The sequence below is a fragment of the Mustelus asterias genome, chromosome 8, assembly GCF_964213995.1.
Source record: "Mustelus asterias chromosome 8, sMusAst1.hap1.1, whole genome shotgun sequence".
Lineage (NCBI taxonomy): Eukaryota > Metazoa > Chordata > Chondrichthyes > Carcharhiniformes > Triakidae > Mustelus > Mustelus asterias.
Window position 1 is genome coordinate 48762382 of NC_135808.1, and position 17911 is coordinate 48780292.

The following is a 17911-nucleotide window of genomic DNA, read 5'->3' on the forward strand; positions in this document are numbered from 1 at the left end:
TCTTTTAAGTCAATTAATCCTTTTTTTCAGTCCTTAGAAGAGCAACAATCAAAAAAGGGCGAATGGAGATGATCCACACAGAATCAAGTGATGACCACTACACTGAAATATCTTCTGTGGGTGAGTCTTGGCCTCCTCGGGTGAGACGAATCTCATTATCTCATTTCAATTCACAGAATCACATAACTTTTACAGCACAAAAGAAGGCCATTTGGCCCATTGTGTCTGCACTGGCTCTCCAATTGAGCATCATGACTTAGTACCATTCCTCTGCCTTTTCTCCCTACCCCTGCGCACTGTTTCTATTCAAATAATCATCTAATGTCCTCTTGAATGCCTCAATTGAAGCTGCCTCCACCACACTTATAGGCAGAACAATCCAGACCCGAAACACCCGCTGTGTGAAAAATTTTCTTTTCACACCACATTTTGTTCTTTTGGAAATCACTTCAGATCTGTGCCCTCTCGTTCTCGATCCTTTTACGAGTGGGAACATTTTCTCCCCATCTGTTTTGTGCAACCCGCTCATGATTTTGAACATCTCGATCAAATCTCCCCTTAGCCTTCCTCTCTCCAAGGAGAACAGTCCCAGCCTCTCCAATCTATCCTCATAACTGAACTTTCTCATCCCTAGAACCATTTTTGTAAACCTCTTCTGCACTCTCTCCAAATTCATTCACATCCTTTCTATAGTGTGGCACCCAGAACTATCGACAATACTCCAGCTGAGGTCTGATTAGTGTCTTGTATAAATTCAGCATAATTTCCTTGCTCTTGTACTCTATACATCTATCAATAAAGTCCAGATTATTATATGCTTTATTAATTGCTTTCTCCACCTGCCCTGCCACCTTCAATGATCTATGTACAGATACACCCAGGTCCCTTTGCTCCTGCAGCCACGATAGAAATTTACTGCTTATTTCATGTTGTCCCTTCATGTTCTTCCAATCAAAATGCATCACCTCATATTTCACCACATTGAACTTCATCTGCCCCCTATCTGCCCACTCCACCAACTTGTTAATGTCCTTTTGAAGTTCTACACTGTTGTCCTCACAGTTTACAATATTTCCAACTTTTGTACCATTTGTAAACTTTGAAGTTGTCCCCTGCACACGAGATTGAAATCAATAACATATATCAGGAAAAGGCAAGGGTCCCCAGCCAACATCTGGGGAACTCCACTACAAACCTACCTGCAACCCGAAAAATTACTCTTTGCCTCTTTTATTCAGCCAATTTTGTATCCATGTTGCTACGGTTTCTTTTATACCTTGAGCTATAACTTTTCTTGCAAGTCTGTTGTGTGGCATTGAAAGTCCATGTGCACAACATCAACAGAATTACCCTCATCGACCCTTTCTGTTACCTCCTCAAAAAACTCCAGCAAGTTAATTAAACACAATTTCCCCTTTAGAAAGGTGCCTAGTAATGCTATCCCCAATATTTGTTTCTGGAAGCTTGCCCACTATCCATGTTAAACTGACTGGTCAGTAATTACTGGGCTTTTTTTCACAACCTTGTTTAAACAAGGGCATAACATTTGATGTTCTCCAGACCTCTGGCACCTCACCTGAGTCTAGAGAAGACTGGAAGCTTATGACCAGCACTCCTGCAATTTCCACTCTCACTTCCCTCAATATCATTTGGATGTATTTCATCCAGTCCCGTTTCCTTGTCAACTTTCAGCACCGACAGTCTATTCCACACTTCCTCCTTAACAATCTTGAGCCCTTCTCCAGACAGAGTTCCCTCATCTGTCAGGAATGGCTCGGTGGTACGGTAGTTAGCACTGCTGCCTCACAGCACCAGGTACCCGGGTTCAATTCCAGCTTTGGGTGTCTGTCTGTGAGGAGTTTGCACGTTCTCCCCGTGTTGTGGGTGGGTTTCTTCCAGGCGTTCCGGTTTCCTCCTAGATTCCGAAGATGTGCAGGTTAGGTGGATTGGCCATGGTAAATTGTCCCTTAGTGTCCCAAGATGTGTACGTTAGGGGAAATTAGCGGGGTAAATATGTGGGGTTACGGGGATAGGGCCTGGCTGAGATGCTCTGTCAGAGAGTTGGTGCAGACTCAATGGGCCAAATGGCCGCCTTCTGCACTGCAGGGATTCTATGATTCAACTCCTTGAGTTTGTCATCACCTCTCAAATATACATCTTGCCCAGAATTCCATGTTTCAATCCCTCCAATCAGGTTTCTGACCCTGTCACGTTCCTAAAACAGCTTTTATCAAATTTACAAATGACGTCCTGCGTGACAGTGACAAAGGGAAAGTTTCGCATTGTTTCACACAGTGAATGCTGGCATAGCCAGTGAAGCCCACATCCCATGAATGAATAAAAAATTTTAAAGTCCACCAGTACTGTCCTCTTGACATCACCGATTCCTTTGTGGTAAGCTCTGGAATTACCTCCCCAAACCTCGCTGCCCCTCTGCTTTGTCTCTCTCTCTCTCGCTCTCTCTCTTTCCTCCTGTATGACATTCCTTGAAATCTACTTTTGATCAAGCTTTTAGCCAGCACTCCTAACGCCTCCTCCTGTGGGTCTGTGTGAAATTTTGTTTACGCTCCTTTGATGTGCATTGGGATACTTGGCTCCATTAAAGTTGTTGTTGTTGATGATGACAAGTTTATCACCAGGTCTCTCCATCATGCTGAACACCAAGGTCACAGTTGTATGTTAGCCCCCACTTCAGTGAACTGGAGTCTGACTTAATAGCCACAATTCCTGGTGATGTTATGCCTCTGGGAATTGAACAGAAACCCTTGTTACTGTGACAGAAGCAGAGGAATAGGATGAGGCCCTTCAGTCCATCAACCTGACTACCTCCTTTGTTCCATCATAATCTTGTGAAACAAAAATCTATCCATTTCATGTTTTGAATTTTTCAATAAACATTGAGTCTCAGCAGCTTTTTGGGTGAGTTCCAGATTTCCACTGCATCTGCGTGAAGAAATGCTTCCTAACATCACCTCAGAATTGTCGATTTTTAATTTTAAAGTTTGGGCCCTGTTGTTCTGGATCCCATATGAGAGGATATAGTTTTTCTGTCTCAACACTGTCCAATCATAGAATGGTTCCAGCACTGAAGAAGGCCATTCAGCCAACCATTTCTGTGCTGATCCTCTGCCAGAGGAACTCAGCTAGCCCCACACCCTTTCACTTTCCCAATAGCTCCACATACCCATTCTCTTCTGGTGATTATCCAATTCCCTTTTAAAAGCCATGATTGAATGCGGCAAGGTAGCACAGTGGTTAGCACTGCTTCCTCAAAGCACCAGGGACCCGGGTTCAATTCCGGCTTCGTGTGACTGTCTGTGTAGAGTTTGCATGTTCTCCCCGTGTCTGCGTGGGTCTGTGTTCCTCCAGGAACTCTAATTTCCTCCCACGGTCCAAAGATTTACAGGTTAGGTAGATTGGCCATGCTAAATTGCTCCTTAGTGCCCCAAGATGTTCAGTTTCGGTGGATTGGTCATAGTAAATGCATGGGGTTATGGGGATAGGGCAGAGGGGAAGACCTGAGTGGGATGCTCTTTCAGAGGGCTGGTGCAGACTCGATGGGCCAGATGGCCACTTTCTATACTGTAGGAATTCTGTGGTTTTGTCTTTTGCAATGAGACCTAAGATGGTCTCCCTCTTGTTCTGTCCAGGTTCCCCACTAGCGAGAGCGAGCATCAAGAGCACCAAGCTGCTGGAGGGTTCATCTTACTTCCGTCGCAAGGAGCGCATGTTGCGTATCTCCATACGTCACATGGTGAAGTCCCATGCCTTCTACTGGATTATTCTGGGCCTAGTGGCCCTCAACACGGTCTGCGTCGCTGTCGTCCACTATGACCAGCCTTTGTGGCTCACCAACTTCCTCTGTGAGTATGAAACATCTGTTCCAGGCCTCAGTGCCCCCAGGGGGCCCGGACAACCTCAACGCTGATAGCGAAAACGAGTCCTCCGATCACCCCGTGACATCTGTTGACTGTCTGCTTCAGACTGACATATGAATGTGTCAAATTGGTGGACAGCAAAAGGCCCGCTACATCTGAATGGCAAATCCCTTAATGCCATTCCCGAACAATGCTGGAAATCTGAAATAAAAGCAGAAAATGCTGGAAAAGCTCACCAGGACTGACAGCATCTGTGGAGAGAGGAGAAAATAGAATTAAAGTTTCCAGTTCATTATGATTCTTCAGAACTCAGTCTTCACAATTTTAGGACAATCCCAAAAAATGTTGCAGGCAATTTAGTGCTTTTGAAATGTGATTGTTAAATTAATGAAGAGGGGACTAAAGTATTGGACTGAGGGAATGTCTGTCGGAGCCAAAAAGCATTTTATAAACTCCTATGCTTAAGTTAAAACTCATGGAATTGAAGGCAAATTATTGACTTAACTTGGAAAGTGGCTGAGAGACAGGAGACAGAGAGGAGGAATAGTGGACAGGTACCCTAATTGGTGGAATGTGACCAGTGATGTCCCACAAGAATCCATGTTGGAGATCCTCAACTATTTATATTATTCATATTTATTAGTGCTCTTGAGGACAATTAGGGATGGGCAATAAATGCTGGGCTAGCCAGTAATTCTGTGAAATTTAAAAAATGCTGAGGAAAAAAGCCAATATCCCAGTTTTCCCATGACAAACACTAGGCGACATTGTAAACCATGTCGATGCAAGACAGATTTAAGCCAATCTGTGGCCAATGGATTTGAGCCTAATCAAATGCAAGGTCATTCACTCCCGATGTGGAAAAGATAGAACAGAGTACTTTCCAAATAGTGAAAAGCTAGAAACAATAGGAAGTAAAATAAATTGCTGAGTCTTTGGACAGAGATCGATAAAATGTCCTGAACAGGTGCAGAACATAATTAAATGGAACTCTGGCCTTTATTGTTGGAGGATTAGAGTACAATGGGGTAAAAGTCATGCTTCAGCTACACAAAGCCCTGGTTAGACCTGGGGATAGTGTGAACAGTTCTGGGCACCGCACCTTCAGAAGGATACATTGACCTTGGAGGGAGTGCAATGTAGATTGACCAGAATGAAAGCTGGGCTCTACAAGGAGAGATTAAACAAGCTAGGGTTGTATCCACTGGAATTGTTCAGGCTGAGGGAGATTTGATTGAAGTTCACGATGCTAAGGAGAATTGATTTGGTAGATAGAAATAAATTATTTTGATTGGTTAGGGAATCTATGAACAGGGCATGTGACCTACATATTAGAGTCATACATTTCAGGAGTGAATTCAGGAACAATTCCCATAAGTACAGCACTCCCTCAGTGCCTCACTGGAGTATCAATCTGAATATTTAACTTATTTTCCACTCCAGTCTCTTGGGCACAGTTATCAGGTTGGCATTCCCAGTGCAGTGCTGAGGGAGTGCTGGGCTGTCAGTGGCGGAGTCTATTGGATAAGATATGAAATAGGTCGGCCCTCTCAAGGGGACATTGAAGACCCTGTAGCAGCATTTTTAAGAAGAGCAGGACAATTTGCTACACGGTCCTGACTTAAAACTACATCTCACCCAAATTATCTGGTCTCTTCCTCTCTGCTGTTTGTGGGATCTTGCTGTTGGCTGACAGGTTTTTAACATTGCAGTAGCTCCACTTCAAAAGAACGTAATTGGCTGTAAAGTGTAATGTCCTGAGATCTTTATATACTGACCGAGGAGCTAACCGATAGAACAGGACCCAATTCATGTGGCCCAATGTGCATGACCCAGGATACAATTCACATGACCCATGACCCTATGTGCATGTCCCAGGATCCAATTCACTAAGATTCTACCTCTTGTGGGCAGCAGGGTGTCACCTTTTTGTAGCTTGTCAGCAAACAGCAGCAAGCTGGCCTCAGACGGGAAACTATTATTCCTTTTCTATGACTGTGACCTAACCTTTCCAGAGTCCAGAGAGTGAAAAAGCACAGAAGACAATCCTTTTCCAACCTCCCTCCACACCATCACCCCAACCTGACACAGAGCATTTGGGCACCCAGGGAAGCAGGGCAGGAGGTGCTGGGGGTGAGGAAATGTTAGCCTTGGTGAGGACTGGGGGAATGAGGTTTTGTGACCTGACACATACTTTGATGATATTAGGATTGGAAAGGGCAATGAGGCAGACTTGAGCTCTGAATGGGATCATGCTGCCGCTCTCATGCAGTCAATCCTAATAGCCCTTCTTTTTCATTTTCACAGACTATGCTGAGTTCACCTTTCTGGGCCTCTTCCTGTCCGAGATGTTCCTAAAGATGTATGGCTGTGGTCTGCGACTTTATTTTCACTCATCCTTCAATTGTTTTGACTGTGGGGTGAGTCCAGCATTATGTATCTCGTCAAACAAACCTTCCTGATAGATTGTGCCTGGTACCGAACCCCTGCAATACAGTGTGACTGTCTGTGGTATCAGACTCCTGTATTATTTTGTGAACGTGTCTGGTATTTGGCTTTGCATTACTCTGTGTCTGGTATCAGAGTCTGTAATGCAGTATGACTGTCTCTAGTAGCAGAGCCTGTAATGCAGTGCGATTGTCTCTGGTAACAGAGCCTGTAATGCAGGGCGGCACAGTAGCACAGTGGTTAGCACTGCTGCTTCACAGCTCCAGGGACCCGGGTTCGATTCCCGGCTCGGGTCACTGTCTGTGTGGAGTTTGCACATTCTCCTCGTGTCTGCGTGGGTTTCCTCCGGGTGCTCCGGTTTCCTCCCACAGTCCAAAGATGTGTGGGTTAGGTTGATTGGCCAGGTTAAAAAAAAATTGCCCCTTAGAGTCCTGGGATGCGTAGGTTAGAGGGATTAGCGGGTAAAATATGTGGGGGTGGGGCATGGGTGGGATTGTGGTCGGTGCAGACTCGATGGGCCGAATGGCCTCCTTCTGCACTGTAGGGTTTCTATGATTTCTATGATGACTGTCTGGCATCGGAGCCTGTAATGCAGGTCTCTGGTACCACTCCCCTGCCACCCGACCCCTGAGGGGGCCCGATTGCCCCCCCCTCCTTCACTCCAGCGGGGTCGGGCCGCTAGTTCCCGAAAGTGGGGAGCTAGTCTGAACGGCGCTGGTTGAAAATTGTATTGGGATGGTGGGAGATGCTAGCTGGTCCGGTGAATTTAATCCCGGCCCCGCTAAATACATTTAAATTGCATTTAAAATAGATTTTCCATATCAGCCCCGCCTCCCAGCCAATTTCCAGTGCCGCACAGACGCTGCCAGAAATCCGGGTCTGGGAGGCGCAATCGTGGTGCGAATGCTCGCAGGAATCCCACGAATTGGCCGACACGTGACTTTCCCGGCTTGCCGCACTAGGGGAGAATCGCCCCCACTGTCTCTGGTAACAGAGCCTGTAATGCACTGTGACTGTCTCTGGTAAGAAGTCTCACAACGCCAGGTTAAAGTCCAACAGGTTTATTTGGTAGCACAAGCCACTAGCTTTCCGAGCGCTGCCTCCTTCATCAGGTGAGTGGGATCCCACTCACCTGATGAAGGAGCAGAGCGCTCCAAAAGCTAGTGGCTTGTGCTACCAAATAAATCTGTTGGACTTTAACCTGGCGTTGTGAGACTTCTTACTGTGTTTACCCCAGTCCAACGCCGGCATCTCCACATCATGGCTGTCTCTGGTAACAGAGCCTGTAATGCAATGTGACTGTCTCTGGTAACAGAGCCTGTAATGCAATGTGACTTGTTTCTGGTATCAGAGCTTGTAATGCACTGTGACTGTCTCTGGCGTCAGTCTGCAATGCAGTGTGACTGTCTCCGCCCAGACCCACACTTTGTGACTGATATCAGATCCTGGTGTACGGTGAGACCATGTTTTGTATCACGCTGCTGCAGTAATACAGGTCTGGTCGGTATCAGACTGGAGCGTAGGAGGCTGACGGTGATCTTATAGAGGTCTATAAAATAATGAGGGGCACAGATCAGCTAGATAGTCAATATCTTTTCCCAAAGGTAGGGGAGTCTAAAACTAGACGGCACAGGTTTAAGGTGAGAGGGGAGAGACACAAAAGGGTCCAGAGGAGCAATTTTTTCACACAGAAGGTGGTGAGTGTCTGGAACAAGCTGCCAGAGGTAGTAGTAGAGGTGGGTTGTGGTGAACCATCGTTGGTTCCCACTGTGGGGTTGTTCTAATGTTGTTGTTGGGCTAGGGTGGGATTGATACACCTGTGGTTGTTACTGTTGTGGCACATCCCAGTCGGGCTCCGCCTCCTGGGAGAGGTATAAGACCCCCTGCTCGGGCGGGACCTCTTCAGTCTGGGATAGTGTGTTAAAGTTCTGTTAGTTCCATTGTTAGTTAATAAAAGCCTTCTTTTACCGAAGCTTTGAGCCTCGTGTCCAATTGATGCGCATCATGGGTACAATTTTGTCTTTTAAAAAGCGTTTGGACAGTTATATGGGTAAGATGGGTAAAGAGGGATATGGGCCAAATGCGGGCAATTGGGACTAGCTTGGGGGTTTAAAAAAAAAGGGCGGCATGAACAAGTTGGACTTAAGGGCCTGTTTCCATGCTGTAAATCTCTATGACTCTCTGACTGGCATCAGAGCATTAATTGTATCAGACTCCTATATTCCTACGGCAAGTCTAGCCTATTATAAGACCTCTGTAGCAATCTGTGATCATTCAAGTCTATTGTAATCTGTGTCACACCCTGTATCCCAGACTACACTGAATTGATTAGTAAGTTTGCGAACGACACAAAGGTTGGTGGATTTGTGGATAGCGATGAGGACCATCAGAGGATACAGCAGGATATAGATCAGTTGGAGATTTGGGCAGAGAGATGGCAGATGGAGTTTAATCCGGACAAATGTGAGGTAATGCATTTTGGAAAGTCTAATACAGATAGGAAATATACAGTAAATGGCAGTAATAAGCAAAGGGATCTGGGTGTACAGGTACACAGGTCACTGAAAGTGGCAATGCAGGTGGAGAAGGTAGTCAAGAAGGCATACGGCATGCTTGCCTTCATTGGCCAGGGTATGAGTTTAACAATTGGCAAGTCATGTTGACGCTTTATAGAACCTTCGTGAGGCCGCACTTGGAATATAATGTTCAATTCTGGTCGCCACACTACCAGAAGGATGTGGAGGCTTTGGAGAGGGTACAGAAAAAATTTACCAGGATGTTGCCTGGGATGGAGGGCTATAGCTATGAGGAGAGGTTGGAGAAACTTGGTTTGTTCTCACTGGAGCGACGGAGGTTGAGGGGAGACCTGATAGAAGTCTACAAGATTATGAGAGGCATGGACAGTGGATAGTCAGAAGCTTTTTCTCAGGGTGGAAGAATCAATTACTAGGGGGCACAGGTTTAAGGTGCGAGGGGCAAGTTTTAAAAGAGATGTACGAGGCAGACTTTTTACACAGAGGGTGGTGGGTGCTGGAACTTGTTGCCGGGGGAGTTGGTGGAAGCGGATATGGTAGTGACTTTTAAGGGACATCTTGACAAGTACATGAATGAGATGGAAATAGAGGGATATGGTCCCCGGAAGTGTAGGGGGTTTTAGTTAAATCGGGCAGCATGCTCGGTGCAGGCTTGGAGGGCAGAGGGCCTCTTCCTGTGCTGTAATTTTCTTTGTTCTTTGTTCTTTATATCCCATTCTAAATTACAGTTTATGTTGCAGTCTATATCTGTCTTTACAGCAACGCATATCTTAGCCTGTATTCCCAGTCAATATCCCCAGTCTATATTCCGGCCCTTATCCCAATCTAAAATCCAGCCTATATATCAGCCTGTCCCCAGTCAATATCCTAGACTATCTCTGTGTCTCAAATCCAGACTTTATCCCAATCTATAACCCAAATTGCAGCTGAACCTGTCTCCCAGTTTATAGCTCTCTCTCTCTTCCCTTTGGTTGGCAGGTTATCATTGGCAGTATATTCGATGTGGTTTGGACAATGATTCGCCCAGAGACTTCGTTCGGTATCAGTGTGCTTCGAGCACTGCGACTGCTCAGGATCTTTAAAGTCACAAAGTAAGTATGGTTTAGAATGGTGGCTGGAATCAGACCCACAAGCATTGGTGTTGTTAGATCCTTGCCTTCCTCCTCATTGGTTCCCAATACACTGGAACCACCTCCTCAGTGTTTCCTCACACAGTGGTGCTAACTCCACCAGCACTCACCCACTGGCACCAGGGTACAACATGGTAGTCATTGTTGAGGCATGGCTGCCAAGTGGCCACCCCAGATTTAACATTTCTCCAGGAAAGATTGGGAAATGGCTGAGTAAGAGAAATGGCCTCTACTAATCATCCTTGGTAATTAAGGATGAAATCACTTCAATGATAAGTGAGGGTATAATGAGGTGGGGATTCTCTGGATAAGGTTAATAGAAAAGGATTCCAGTCAGTAGTGGGAGTTGTGTAGAAGGCACTTGGTAGCCGTTGTGAAGCGGTAGATTGTATAAATGCAGAGATGAGACAAGTGTGTAGTAAAGGCAGTGTGGGTTTAATGGGAGATTTTAACTTTCATAGAGTTTGAAGTAAATAAGAAAGAGAGTGAAAAAACAAGTTTATACCCCAAAGGGACAACAGCCCTACTTACCTGTAAAGACAGCCATGGAACACTAAGGAGGTAAGAGACACCATAAAACTAAAAGAACCATCAGACAAAATTACAAAAAATAGCACAGACCCCGGTGAATGAGAAAGATTCAAAGACAAAATAGAGGATAAGAGCGACAGAAAGAGAGGCACCAGCTCCTCCCCGACTCTCCATAAACACTGGCACCGGCTCCTCACTGACTCGTCACACACACTGGCACCGGCTCCTCACTGACTCGTCACACACACTGGCACCGGCTCCTCACTGACTCTCCACACACACTGGCACCGGCTCCTCACTGACTCTCCACACACACTGGCACCGGCTCCTCACTGACTCTCCACACACACTGGCACCAGCTCCTCACTGACTCTCCACACACACTGGCACCAGCTCCTCACTGACTCTCCACACACACTGGCACCGGCTTCTCACTGACTCGTCACACACACTGGCACTGGCTCCTCACTGACTCTTCACACACACACTGGCACTGGCTCCTCACTGACTCTCCACACACACTGGCACCGGCTCCTCACTGACTCGTCACACACACTGGCACCGACTCCTCACTGACTCTTCACACACACACTGGCACTGGCTCCTCACTGACTCTCCACACACACTGGCACCGGCTCCTCACTGACTCGTCACACACACTGGCACCGACTCCTCACTGACTCTTCACACACACACTGGCACTGGCTCCTCACTGACTCTTCACACACACACTGGCATTGGCTCCTCACTGACTCTCCACACACACTGGCACCGGCTCCTCACTGACTCGTCACACACACTGGCACCGACTCCTCACTGACTCTTCACACACACACTGGCACTGGCTCCTCACTGACTCTCCACACACACTGGCACCGGCTCCTCACTGACTCGTCACACACACTGGCACCGACTCCTCACTGACTCTTCACACACACACTGGCACTGGCTCCTCACTGACTCTCCACACACACTGGCACCGGCTCCTCACTGACTCTCCACACACACTGGCACCAGCTCCTCACTGACTCTCCACACACACTGGCACCGGCTCCTCACTGACTCGTCACACACACACTGGCACCGGCTCCACACTGACTCTTCACACACACTGGCACTGGCTCCTCACTGACTCACCACACACACTGGCACTGGTTCCTCACTGACTCTCCACACACACTGGCACCGGCTCCTCACTGACTCGTCACACACACTGGCACTGGCTCCTCACTGACTCTTCACACACACACTGGCACTGGCTCCTCACTGACTCTCCACACACACTGGCACCGGCTCCTCACTGACTCGTCACACACACTGGCACCGACTCCTCACTGACTCTTCACACACACACTGGCACTGGCTCCTCACTGACTCTCCACACACACTGGCACCGGCTCCTCACTGACTCGTCACACACACTGGCACCGACTCCTCACTGACTCTTCACACACACACTGGCACTGGCTCCTCACTGACTCTTCACACACACACTGGCACTGGCTCCTCACTGACTCTCCACACACACTGGCACCGGCTCCTCACTGACTCGTCACACACACTGGCACCGACTCCTCACTGACTCTTCACACACACACTGGCACTGGCTCCTCACTGACTCTCCACACACACTGGCACCGGCTCCTCACTGACTCGTCACACACACTGGCACCGACTCCTCACTGACTCTTCACACACACACTGGCACTGGCTCCTCACTGACTCTCCACACACACTGGCACCGGCTCCTCACTGACTCTCCACACACACTGGCACCAGCTCCTCACTGACTCTCCACACACACTGGCACCGGCTCCTCACTGACTCGTCACACACACACTGGCACCGGCTCCACACTGACTCTTCACACACACTGGCACTGGCTCCTCACTGACTCACCACACACACTGGCACTGGTTCCTCACTGACTCTCCACACACACTGGCACTGGCTCCTCACTGACTCTCCACAAACACACTGGCACCGGCTCTTCACTGACTCTCCACACACACTGGCTCCGGCTCCTCACTGACTCTCCACACACACTGGCTCCGGCTCCTCACTGACTCTCCACACACACTGGCAGCGGCTCCTCACTGACTGTCCACACACACTGGCACCAGGTCCTCACTGACTCTCCACACACACTGGCACTGGCTCTTCACTGACTCTCCACACACACTGGCACCGGCTCCTCACTGACTCTCCACACACACTGGCACCGGCTCCTCACTGACTCGTCACACACACTGGCACCGGCTCCTCACTGACTCTCCACACACACTGGCACCGGCTCCTCACTGACTCTCCACACACACACTGGCACTGGCTCCTCACTGACTCTCCACACACACTGGCACCGGCTCCTCACTGACTCTCCACACACACTGGCACCGGCTCCTCACTGACTCTCCACACACACTGGCACCGGGTCCTCACTGACTCTTCACACACACACTGGCACTGGCTCTTCACTGACTCTCCACACACACTGGCACTGGCTCCTCACTGTCCACACACACTGGCACCGACTCCTCACTGACTCTTCACACACACTGGCACCGGCTCCTCACTGACTCTCCACACACACACTGGCACCGGCTCCTCACTGACTCTTCACACACACTGGCACTGGCTCTTCACTGACTCTCCACACACACACTGGCACCGGCTCCTCACTGACTCTTCACACACACTGGCACCGACTCCTCACTGACTCTCCACACACACTGGCACCGGCTCCTCACTGACTCTCCACACACACACTGGCACCGGCTCCTCACTGACTCTTCACACACACTGGCACCGACTCCTCACTGACTCTCCACACACACTGGCACCGGCTCCTCACTGACTCTCCACACACGCTGGCAAGTTTCTAGGTGTCCAGATCATCAACAACCTATCCTGGTCCCTCTATGCCAATGCTATAGTTAAAAAAGGCCACCAACTTTCTCTTGAGGCTAAGGAAATTCTCCATGTTCATTATGACTCTCACCAGTTTTTACAGATGCACCATAGAAAGCATCCTTTCTGGTTGTATCACAGTTTGGTATGTCTCCTGCTCTGTCCAAGATAACAAAAAAATGCAAAGGATTGTGAACAATGGCCAGTCCATCACTCAAACCAGCCTCCCATCCATTGACTCTGTCTACACTTCCCACTGCCTCAGAAAAGCAACCAGCATAATCAAAGACCCCATGCACCCAGATGTGCTCTCTTCCACTTTCTTTTGTCGGGAAAAAGATACCAAAGTCTGAGGTCACGTACCAACTGACTCAAGAACAGCTTCTTCCCTGCTGCCATCAGACTTTTCAATGGACCTACCACATATTCAGCTGATCTTTCTCTACACCCTGTGACTGGAACACTACACTCTGCAGCCTCTCCTTTCCTTCTCCTCTATGTACTCCATAAACAGTATGTTTCGTATAGCGTGCAAGAAACAATACTTTACAATATATACCAATACAGGTGGCAATAATGAATCAAATGACATCAGCTCCTCACTGCCCCAGTGCCTCACTGGTTCCTGATTTACACACATACACTGCTACAAGTTTGAATTTTTATACCCACATTGTATTAATGTCTTCACTTATTCTTCCCCAGATACTGGGCCTCTCTACGGAACCTGGTTGTTTCCTTAATGAGCTCAATGAAATCCATCATCAGCCTCCTCTTCCTTCTCTTCCTCTTCATTGTTGTGTTTGCTCTGCTGGGAATGCAGTTGTTTGGTGGTCGGTGAGTATCCCACGCACAGTTTGTTCATTGACACATCTGGCCTGCATCGTCCACTCTCTTTGTTATTTTAAGTTTCAAATGTTGAAATTAAAGATGCGATTGTTTTGTCACAAGGTCCCAGCAGACCATTTCACCTCTTCATTTCCACGGCAGATTTAACTTTCCGAAAGGGACTCCACCAGCCAACTTCGACACCTTTCCCGCTGCGATCATCACAGTCTTTCAGGTATAGCCACGCTAAATCAAGATCATGTGTCAATAGGTCAGGACGAGGAGGTGAGAGGGAATTAGAGAAGGAGACGAATTTACAATTGGGCTTACGATGCTCAGTAACAAAATGTCTCTCTTTGTGAAAGCATGTAACACTAGTCAATGAGTGGTGAAGATGTTTATCTAGTCAGTGAGTTATGAAGATGACTAACGCTTGTCAGTCAGTGGTGAAGACGATTAGCACTAGTCAGTGAGTGGTGGGGATGTTTAACACTAGTCAGTGAGTGGTGAAGATCAATAACATTAGTCAGTGAGTGGTGAAGACGATTGACACTAGTCAGTGAGTGGTGAAGATCAGTAACACTAATCAGTGAGTAGTGACGATGTTTAACATGCTACAGTGCAAAGGGACCTGGGGGTCCTTGTGCATGAGACGCAAAAACCCAGTCTGCAGGTGCAACAGGTGATCAAGAAGACAAATGGGATGTTGGCCTATATCGCAAGGGGGATAGAATATAAAAGCAGAGCTGTCTTGCTGCATCTGTACAGGGCATTGGTGAGGCCGCAGCTGGAATACTGTGTGCAGTATTGGTCCCCTTATTTGCGGAAGGATATATTGGCCTTGGAGGGAGTGCAGAGAAGGTTCACCAGATTGATAACAGAGATGAGGGGTGTTGATTATGAGGAGAGACTGAGCAGATTGGGTTTGTACTCGTTGGAATTTAGAAGGCTGAGGGGGGATCTTATAGAGACCTATAAGATAATGAAGGGGCTGGATAGGATAGAGGTGGAGAGATTCTTTCCACTTAGAAAGGAAGCTAGAACTAGAGGGCACAGCCTCAAAATAAAGGGGGGTCAGTTTAGGACAGAGTTGAGGAGGAACTTCTTCTCTCAGAGGGTGGTGAATCTCTGGAATTCTCTGTCCACTGAAGTGGTGGAAGCTACCTCGTTGAATATGTTTAAATCACGGATAGATGGATTCCTGATCAGTAAGGGAATTAGGGGTTATAGGGATCAGGCGGGTAAGTGGAACTGATCCACTTCAGATCAGCCATGATCTTATTGAATGGCGGGGCAGGCTCGAGGGGCTAGATGGCCTACTCCTGGTCCTATTTCTTATGTTCTTATGTTCTTAACACTAGTCAGTGAATGGTGAAAATGATTAACACTCGTCAGTGAGTGATGAAAATGTTTAACACTAGTCAGGGAGTGGTGAAGATCAGTAACACTAATCAGTGAGTGGTGAAGATGTTTAACACTAGTCAGTGAATGGTGAAAATGATTAACACTAATCAGTGAGTGGTGAAGATGTTTAACATTAGTCAGTGAATGGTGAAAATGATTAACACTAATCAGTGAGTGGTGAAGATGTTTAACATTAGTCAGTGAATGGTGAAGACGATTAGCACTAGTCAGTGAGTGGTGAAGACGATTAGCACTAGTCAGTGAGTGGTGAAGACGATCAGCACTAGTCAGTGAGTGGTGAAGATGAGTAACACTAGTCAGTGAGTGGTGAAGATGATTAGTACCCTCTAAACCCTCTGTGTCTTTTCCTCAAGGCCCTGGAACAATAGACTTCTGCTCCATTTATTACTTCCATCTTTAATTTCTCCCTGGTTAGAATTTTCTCGGAGTCTGAGTAACATGGAATCTTTTTCCTTTAGATTTTAACCGGTGAGGATTGGAATGAGGTGATGTACAATGGGATAAAATCGCAGGGAGGTGTGAACACGGGAATGTGGTCATCAGTTTATTTTATTGTCCTGACGCTCTTTGGAAACTGTATCCTTTCACTGGGTTAGATGTCCTCTTCTCTCTGGTCTTTATTGGCATGCTTGACTATATCTATATTTCACTCACCTGCTTGGTGCTCTTTTTAAAATATAGACAGGCTCAGTGTGGATATAAGACAGGCTTGTTAGTGTGAGAGAAGTTTCTAGAATTGTCTTCAACTCTTTCAGAGTCCTCAGTCACCAGATTCAGGAATGCTGTTGGTCGAGGCAGCACCAAACAGGTAGGCCATGTAGCCATGGTAACCATACCATTGAAGGCACCAGCCCATATACTATTGCCCAAAATTAGTTAGTGGGAGAATTCATGGATCTTAAGATCAACAAGAGTTTTGTATCACCAGGCACGGGAGCACAGTGGTTAGCACTGCTGCTTCACAGCTCCAGGGTCCCGGGTTCGATTCCCGGCTCGGGTCACTGTCTGTGTGGAGTTTGCACATTCTCCTCGTGTCTGCATGGGTTTCCTCCGGGTGCTCCGGTTTCCTCCCATAGTCCAAAGATGTGCGGGTTAGGTTGATTGGCCAGGTTAAAAATTGCCCCTGAGAGTCCTGGGATGCGTAGGTTAGAGGGATTAGCGGGTGAACATGTGGGGTGGGATTGTGGTCGGTACAGACTCGATGGGCTGAATGGCCTCCTTCTGCACTGTAGGGATTCTATTCTAGTTGCCAGAGGGGTGAGCGGATAATGGACAAGGATCATCGTGACCTCAGTGACTGAGGTGATTGACGGTCTGCCTCCTCGATGGAGGAGATTTTCATATCCAGAATCAAAGGGAGGAACAATAGAGAAAGAAAGGAGGTGAATTAGAGCCAAAGCAGGCAGAAGAAAATAAATAGAAAGATCAGATTATCTCAGGTGTCAAGTCACTCAGCAGTGACTAGTGCTGGAAAAAGAAATATGCTGGAGGCAACTTTCTGACCTTGCTGAGCCTGGCGCAGGTCATGGCGATCCCAGAAGATGGGGGTGGGGGGGGAAGGGGGAGGTTGGTGCGGGAGGGGTGATGCAGGATCGAGGTCATGATGGGATGGCATGTCAGGGGTCAGGCAGGGTGACCCATGTTGGGGAGGATGTGGGGAAACACTCCGCTGATGAGGGGGGGGTCCTGATGTCTATGGGGGGGGGGGGGGGGGGGGAGTGGGGGTCTCCCTGTGCACTGAGAACCCTTAGGAAATGGTGCCTGAGCACTCTGCAGCTGGGCTCACTGGCATGTTTAGGCCCTTCCCCAGTACAGGAGCACTTCTTTCCACTCTCCCAAAAAGTGACTGAGTGTGGGACGATAGCGGTACGGAGCATGCCTGACGATCTGGCACAGCTCGCTCCAGTTTTCTCACTGTGATGACATTTCACTTTTTTGGGGGGCATTTCCACTTGCTGTCAAAGTTTGTTTTGTCTTGCACTCGTCAGGACAGATGCAGGAATACCAAATTTCAAAGTTAAAACTGCTGTGATAAGTTTTAATTGAGTTAATTAATTGATGAATTTACCATCCCCTGCAATAATGTAAGCGTTTGACAAAGTCCCTCATGGTCGGTTGGTGCAAAAGGTTGGATCTCATGGGATAAAGGGGGAGGTGGCTAGATGGGTGGAGAACTGGCTTGGTCACAGAAGACAGAGGGTGGTACTGGAAGGGTCTTTTTCCAGCTGGA

General features: G+C 47.7%; 1 protein-coding gene across 1 annotated transcript in view; it reads left to right on the forward strand.

The window, feature by feature from the left end:
* LOC144497727 (putative voltage-dependent R-type calcium channel subunit alpha-1E) overlaps positions 1-17911 on the forward strand; it is a 319684-nt gene that overhangs the window by 120205 nt on the left and 181568 nt on the right. The window contains exons 10-16 of the mRNA XM_078219167.1: positions 31-120; positions 3651-3863; positions 6186-6298; positions 9839-9951; positions 14134-14265; positions 14419-14491; positions 16140-16257. Of these exons, the coding sequence (XP_078075293.1) occupies positions 31-120; positions 3651-3863; positions 6186-6298; positions 9839-9951; positions 14134-14265; positions 14419-14491; positions 16140-16257 (852 nt within the window). The remainder of the gene's footprint in view (positions 1-30; positions 121-3650; positions 3864-6185; positions 6299-9838; positions 9952-14133; positions 14266-14418; positions 14492-16139; positions 16258-17911) is intronic.